At 30.3% G+C, this 8,617-nt stretch overlaps 1 protein-coding gene across 1 annotated transcript; it reads right to left on the bottom strand.

The window, feature by feature from the left end:
- Nucleotides 1-6,066: 6,066 nt before the first annotated feature.
- Nucleotides 6,067-8,214, bottom strand: LOC133289063 (trimethyltridecatetraene synthase-like). The gene is made up of 2 exons (XM_061486929.1): nucleotides 7,300-8,214; nucleotides 6,067-6,729 (listed from the first exon to the last, which is right to left on the bottom strand). The coding sequence occupies exons 1-2, from the start codon at nucleotides 8,212-8,214 to the stop codon at nucleotides 6,100-6,102; spliced, it is 1,545 nt and encodes a 514-aa protein (XP_061342913.1). The 3' UTR covers nucleotides 6,067-6,099.
- Between the last annotated feature and the right edge of the window lie 403 nt (nucleotides 8,215-8,617).

The following is an 8,617-nucleotide window of genomic DNA, read 5'->3' as shown; positions in this document are numbered from 1 at the left end:
ATTGACATGGAACACCATTTTACTACATTAATCTGGGTCAGTGTCCACCGTCCACCGCCGGTGACCCTGGTTGGACGGTGTTCGTGGCAGTAAACAGTTATAAATCAAACAGTGCCATAATTTATATTTTTTTACATTTAATTTTTTCAATTTTTCTTTATAAAAGCAAATGGTCAAACTTAGATAAAAATAGAAGAGACTTTTATTAAAGACTTTTAAAGCTCACCAACACCTAATTAAATTAATTTTTTTTCTCATATCTAAAAAGTTGAAATGTTGCAATTTTTATTATTAATTTTGATTAATTTTTGTCGGAATCTTATCAATCATTTATTAAAAAATTCATTATATAGAATGACCAATATCTTATTTTGGCATTTTAAAAACTAGGTTCTTGGGAAAGCGATAGAAGTGTAGTTGCTCAAATAATTTATTTTTTTCCTTTTTTTGTAAGCTTATTTTTTCCTTTTAAAAGCAAAATGGAGTTTATTGAAAAGCTTGAGGAAATGAATCATCTTATGAGAAAGAAAAATATGATATGGTCGTGTGGGAAGATTATAATCATACAAAAGTGAATCAAGTTATGATTTTGTATCTATCTATTTTAATATATATTTTCTCTTTCTTTATTACCATTGATTCATCCTTGTATGATTATGATTTCTCACATGATCATGTCATATTTTTTTGGGATTTGCAACTATCATGTCACACGACACAAAAAAATTCTTACACACACAACATTTTATGGGACCCGCACTTTTTGAAGCAAAAAAAAAACTAAGGCACGCAAAACGAATCTCTATAACATTACACAATCACTTTTCCTACAACATAACTCTTATAAAACTTATTTTTTTTTCAGATAAGAAAATCCAAATCCTTTACGACATTGACTTGGCTAAATGTCACACACTTGGAACTTAGCATTCACAAAAACTTGAATCCAAGATCTTGCTTAGGTAGAATCAAGCATGTATGACTTGAACTAACCTCATTTGATGTGAGATGCTTTATCATTTCATGTTTATAGTATGGGTTTTTAGTTTATCATGTTACATGAACACTATTCATCATTCTTGCTGATACATCAAAAATTTCACTTTTCTTTATTTTCTTTTTCTTTTTCTTCTTTTAAAGTGGCCCACCAAAATCTCTTCTCTGCAGGACTACTATTCATTTTTTCGGTAACATAACAAACTAAAATCCCTTATAGTATTATGCTCATTTATTTTGTGTTAGTTTGTTTAATAAATTAATTTGATTACATTAAATTCTTATTTTAATTTTTTTGAATGATTTTATACTTATATACTCAGTAGATGTATGTTATACTTGTTATATAATATCTATATTTACAAAACCTATATGCAAAAACTTGATTAATTAATTCAATCTAGATTGAGTATTAACGCCTTAAATAGTTCAATATCGGTCCAATTTCAAAAATAATAATTTGATTGTGCCAAAAAAATAAATACGATAAAATGGGGCTGTCATCACCCCCAAAATAAAAAAATACAATATTCATACAAGAGATTAAAGTTTCTCCTATTATATTAGAAACAACGTTGTTTTGCACTTTAGAATAAACAATATAAAGTATTTTAATAAAATACATGTTATAATAAAAAAATGAAAATTTTAAAATATCCTTTATTTTTTGAGATTGCAGGAGATAATTTTATTTCTATAATAGGAGAAACAATTTTTTCTTCGTACCAACACGTATATGATATACAAAATAGTTTAATTGATTATTTAATTTCGGTCCCAACATGAAAAAGTCTCGTGTGAACTGTGTGAATGCTTGACGTGGTATTTTATTTGGATATTTGAGATCTATTCAAACTTATGTTTTTAGAATTGGAATACAATATTGAGTTGTTAAAGAAAGATTTAAGGTTTTAAAGTTGAATCAGAATTTCTACATTTAAGTTTAAAAAATGGGGTTTTTTTTTTTTTTGAAGTAATTGTAGACAACTTATTTACATTGAATCCAAAATAATATCGTTTTAGAACAAAAATCAAGGTATTTTATACAGAAAAATATTTCTGCAGTTAATGCAGATAAGTTATCTGCATTTACTTCCAAAACGACGTCATTTTGGGATTGAATTATTAGAAAATTATAATTATAAAGACTATAATAATCCTGAAATAAATTAAAATTATAAAAATACCATTATTTCCGTCATAAAACGACGTCGTATAGGACTTATTGAAGATAACTTATTTGGAGTAACTGCAGAAAAAGCGAACCCATTTTTATAATTATAATTTATTTCAGGGTTATAGTAGTCTTTCTCATTATAATTTTTTAATTTTTCAACCAAATAACGTCGTTTTGGAAATGAATATATTATATTCATTGCAGAAGCATTAAAGCCATAATTCTAAAAATATATATTAATATTAGTAATTATTTTGTGTAATGCATATATTATTTGAAAAAAAAATTATAATTATAAATAATGTATAAATTTAACTCAGACAAAATATAAATGAAAAGAGAAAAACAAATTGATGCATAATTAATTTAAAAATTTAAATTTAAAATTTCAAAGAAGAAAAATTAAGAATGAGAGTGCATCAAAATATTAAGTCAATTTTAATATAGAGTATTGTAATTTAAAAATAATAACACAGTTATTGATATTTAGAATATATATATATATATATATATGGGATATGATCCTTTGACACCGGTGTCAAATTTTGAAATTTGACACCAAATTCCAATCGTTGATTTCCGTCAATCAACGATTATCATTTATTGAGAATTACACTTATTAATTAATTATTAATTCCAATAAATGATAACCGTTGATTGGCGAAAATCAACGGTTGGAATTTGGTGTCAAATTTCAAAATTTGACATCGGTGTCAAAATATATGCCCCTATATATATATATATATATATATATATATATATATATATATATGAGGTAGGATTCTTTGACACCGGTGTCAAATTTGAAGTTTGACACATCATCTGAGAGTCGTTTGTTAAAAAAAGATCAATGGTGTTACATGCTTACAAATCAGACTCGTTGATCTTTTTTGATCTAACGGCTCATAGATGAGGTGTCAAATTTAAAGTTTGACACCTCATCTGAGAGCCGTGAGATCAAAAAAGATCAACGACTCTGATTTGTAAGCATGTGACACCGTTGATCTTTTTTGATCTGACGGTTCTCATATAAGGTGTCAAACTTCAAATTTAACACCGGTGTCAAATGATCCTATCTCATATATATATATATATATATATATATATATATATATAGGTAGAATCATTTGACACCGGTGTCAAATTTAAAATTTTACACCTCATCTATGAGCCGTTAAATCAAAAAAGATCAACGAGTCTGATTTGTAAGCATGTGATACCATTGATTTGTTTTGATCTAACGGCTCTCAGATGAGGTGTCAAATTTAAAATTTGACACCAGTATCAAAGGATCCTACCTCATATATATATATATATATATATATATATATATATATATATATATATATATATATATACACCGGTGTAAGAATAATGAATCTTACACCAAATCTTAACCATTGATTTTCTACATCTAACGGTTAAGATTTATTAGGTCTCACTCATTAATTAATTTTTAATTTCCAATAAATCTCAACCGTTCGATGCACAGAAATCAACGGTTATGATTTGGTGTAAGATTTATTATTCTTACACCGGTGTAAGTTGATCCTATCCCTATATATATATATATATATAGGGATATATTTTTCTTATGTTGTAGGAAAAGAATTACCTCATATATATATATATATATATATGGGACCCACATGTATAGGAGAGAGAAAAAAAAAAGTGGTGGGACCCAACCCTTTTTGTGTGTGTAGGAGAGATGTTTATCTCATGTAAAATGAGATAAACATAACCCATATATATATATATATGAGGCAGGATCCTTTGACACCGGTGTCAAAGGAAAAGTTTGACACCTCATCTGAGAGTCGTTAGATTAAAAAAAAATCAATGGTGTCACATGCTTAGAAATTAGAATCGTTGATATTTTTTAATCTAACGGCTCTCAGATGAGGTGTCAAACTTTTTTTTTGACACCGGTGTCAAAGGATCCTACCTTATATATATATATATATATATATATATATATATATATATATATATATATATATATATATAGAGGTAAAACACCAGTTAAATTTCAAATTTGACACCTAATAGCCATTAGATCAAAAAAGATCAATGGTGTCAGATGCTTACAAATTAGAGTCGTTGATCTTTTTTGATCTAATGACTATCAGATGAGGTGTCAAATTTAAAATTTGACACTGGTGTCAAATTTAAAATTTGACACTGGTGTCAAATGATCCTACCTCATATATATATATATATGGAAAAATGTGTATCATTTTAAAAGATGTAAAATTGTGTCATTTTAAGTGAGAGAAATAGATAGATAAAGAGGAGAGAGAGTGGACAAAAAAAATAAAGGTGTGGGTCCCATCTTTTTGTGAGAGTGAAATGACATAAGTTGTGTCATTTAAAAGGACAAACATTTTTTTCAATATATATAAGCCTTCAACCAGTAACAAATAAATTTAAAAATTATTATTTTAAAATATAAACAGTTGAAATTCGAAAAGAAAAACAAATTTCACCGTAAAAAAAAAAATTTGAAGTAATTAATAATTGTAGAATTTTTATTATTCTAGTCAAATGAGAAAAGTACTATAAGTCTGTCCTTCTACGTTGAAAGATATATCCACCTTTTAATTTAGTCTAAATTTTATTATAATATTAAACTGTTAAATAATTTAGAAGGAAATATAATTAACTTATTGCTTTTATCCTTTTTTTAATTGGGGCTAGTTTGGATGAGTTAGTAAAAAAATAATTTTTTTTGGCTTTTAACTTTTACTTTTTTTTTAAGCTAGAATTTTTAGCTTAAAAAAATATATTTTTTTTGTGATTTTTACTTTTTTTTAAAAAATAAAAATCCAAACGAATTTTGTAGTAAAAGTACTTTAAAAAAAAAAAAAGCTTTTGGCTAAAGAAAGCCATCCAAACGGCCCTGGATGCAGATTTGTTTTTCTTGCTTTTATCATTTTTCTAATTAGTGCAGTTTTGGTTGTCATAATTTTACTCATAAAGTGAAAATGGTTATTTTAATTACTGATCGATGATCAACCAATGAATAATTGAAATTTAACTAAGATTTAATTACTAGGCCAGGAATTCGCCTAGCCTCTGTGCTTAGGTTTTCTTTATAGCTTTCTCTTTGTTTTCTGTTTTCTTGTGTATTAAAAAAATTAACATAATTATATTAAAAGAAGACATGACAAGATATATTCCCAATTTTAATGGAATTGGATCTTTTTATGTCTATTTTTGAGTTTCCTCAAGATATCACACAGCTAAAAGACTAATCTTTTGGAGGCATAGGAATCACTGAAATGGTTTTACTTCTACCAACAATTTTTTTTTTCATACACAACCAAAAATTAAATCTTTATCAGCATGCTTAAGGGACTCAATCAATTGCTAACAGTGTCAGGCTTTGTTGGTCTTTTATGTCTATTTTTAACATGACTATATCATTTGCTAAATCTCAACCATCCATTTGTAGTCATAATTTTATTGAAAAAACTCATAAAAATAAAAAGTTAACTTAATTATATATTTAAATATGCAATACATGATATAATTATGTTAAAAAAGAACAGAGAACTCATTCATTATTTTAGCCTGGTTTGATCAAAGTCAACTTTCTTGAATTCATTATGAGGTTGAAAATTTATTGCATCCATATATATCCCAAATGCAAAAAAAGTACAGAGAGAGAGAGAAAAAAACATTTCATAGCTTAATTTGGCAATTTGAAAACGGTATGACAATTCGGGGCAGAGTTTACACATCACATACATTACTATATGACCCCAATTACAAAGTATCCTATTCTCCAACATCATAACATCCTTTTCTCATTATTACTACAAAAAAAAAACATTTTTTTTTGGTCATCGAGTATGTATGATGACATCAAGCTTACACAAATCCCACAATTCTTAGAGAAAACCTATGGATAGAGACAATACTCATAGGGAATAAAGATGATTTGGAAGTCTAGGCTCAACAACTACTTCCAGAGGTAGTTTCTTAGGTGTAGACAGGCCAAATATCTCCTCCATATTCAAGTCCTCATTCCTCATATTATCAGGTAGTCTCCAGTTAAAGCCATGCAACAGGTTGGCCAAACTTGATTGAATAACCTTAAGGCCAAGAGGGTAACCAGGGCACATCCTTCTACCAGCACCAAATGGCAACAACTCATAGTCATGTCCTTTCACATCTATCTCCTTTCCTATAAACCTCTCTGGTTGAAATTCATTTGGATTCTCCCAAATTTCAGGATCTCTTCCTATAGTCCAAATATTGACAAGCACTTGAGTCCCTTTGGGGATATCATATCCATCAACATTGCAGTCCTCACGGGCTAGTCTTGGCACTAACATTGGTGCCACAGGGTGCAGCCTCATTGCTTCCTTAGCAATTGCATTAATATAGGGTAAATCGATAATGTCCTTCTCTTCAACCCATTTATCTCTTCCTATCACTTTGTCTAGTTCCTCTGTAGCCCTCTTGAATATCTCTGGCTTTCTCAAGAGCTCAGAGATTGCCCATTCTACCGTTACAGCAGAGCTCTCTGTCCCACCCGCTATTAAGTCCTGAGGAAAAATATCAGAGTCAAGTTTATCAGAAAAATAATCAGCAACTATATTCAGTCAAGGTTATCAGAAAAATAATCGGCAACTATATTCAAAGTTAATAATTTATAACATTTTTTCATAAAAATCATAGCAAATATCATTGCTCTTTTATCAAAACAATCAAAATTACATGACCACAGGAAGGGGAAATATTAACAAGCTACCAACAAACAAATAGTCTCTGTTATTTTATATTTTTTTAAAATATTTCAATCCATTCACAGTGATTAGTTCGATTCAGATCCAGGATTAAGACTTGAAATTCCTCACAAAAATAATACTGGAGGAAAAGATCAAACACATATTCTTATTCCCTGTTCAGCTCCCGTACGCCAACATAAAACAGAAAACTTGAAACCGTTTCCAAGAAAATTCGCACGTCTCATCATGTTTCTTTTGATGAACTGTACATCAACAATCATTAACAAAATAATTCCACAGCAGACAAAGTAATCACAGCCACTCATGTTTAAGGACGAGAATATTCCCTATTAGCCAATCAAATTAAAGAACATTAAAAAATTGTACCTGAGAAAAAGCTTTGACTCCATGCCTCTCAAGCTTCACCTCAAGATTAGGATCCTCAGCAAGTTGCAAAAGCACATCCACCATGTCTTTGGCAACATAATTCTTAATCCCTTTCATTCTCTCAATGTGTTCGTCCAACACATGCTCCATAAACCTATCAAACTTCTTGCTCAAAGCCTTCATCCTCTTTATGTAACCCTGCAAGTCCAAAAAGTTAATCCAAGGGATGAAGTCCCCAATGTTAAGAACCCCATTCAGCAAGAACAACTCGTCCAGCATCTTCTTGAACTCCTCAGGGGAAATGATAGTATTCTCTGCTTTCTCCGTATACTTCTTCCCCAACGCCATGCGGCTTATAACGTTAAGGCTCAGATCAGTTAGATAGTCTTTCAACACTAATGTTTTGTTTGCAGAGTTGTAGAGTTCATTAAGAAGACCACGTAGCTCTTGCTTTCTGATATACTCATAAGACTCGAGCCTTTTTGCGCTGAACAATTCCATTAGGCACATCCTACGAGCTTGTCGCCAGTATGGTCCATATTGAGACCAAGTTATGTCTGAATAGTTGTATGTTGTGTACTTTCCTGCGGCGAATTTGGGCCTTCCGGCGAGGGTGGCGTCGTGTGTTTTAAGGAAGGATTTTGCCATGTCCACGGAGGAGCCCACGACAACAGGGTTGGAGCCGAACCACACATGCATGATTGGTCCATACTTGTGGCTGAGAGCATTGAGGGAACGGTGTGGGAGGGGCCCAATGAGGTTCAGGTTTCCTATGATGGGCCATGGTTTTGGGCCTGGTGGCAGGTTATATCTCCGGCGGCGGAGACGGCGGCTGAAGAGGAAGAGGATGGCAAAAGTTGCAAACCATGTGGCTGCAGTTGAAACCCAACTAGGAGCTACCAATTCTATTGCCATGGTTTTTCGACTTGAATGGTTGTGTTTGTGATGAAAGTTTATGTGAGTAGGAGGGGCTATTTATATGCAAAACATGTCACGGTAGCAAAAGCTAATTGGCCTAGTAACTGTTCATATTGCATGAGTTCGGGACTTCGCTCCTTTTTTCTGAATTTCTCTTCATGTGCTGCACATTTATGCTAGACCAAGTACAGTAAGTCAAGATATAATTAGAATTAAACAAAAAATTATTTTAATTAAACTTAAAAAAAGTTAACAATTATATTAATAAAGGAAAAATGTTTCTGCAGTTAATGCAGATAAATTATCTGCATTTATTCCCAAAACGACGACGTTTTGATTTTGAAATCTTAAAAAATTATGAATATAAAAACTATTATAACCACTGAAATAAATTAAAATT

The sequence above is a fragment of the Gastrolobium bilobum genome, unplaced genomic scaffold (genome assembly GCF_033153095.1).
Source record: "Gastrolobium bilobum isolate Gb01-03AN ecotype WA unplaced genomic scaffold, APGP_CSIRO_Gbil_v1 utg7396, whole genome shotgun sequence".
NCBI lineage: Eukaryota > Viridiplantae > Streptophyta > Magnoliopsida > Fabales > Fabaceae > Gastrolobium > Gastrolobium bilobum.
The sequence above is the reverse complement of the archived record's forward strand: the minus strand, read 5'-3'. Positions and strand labels throughout refer to the sequence as shown.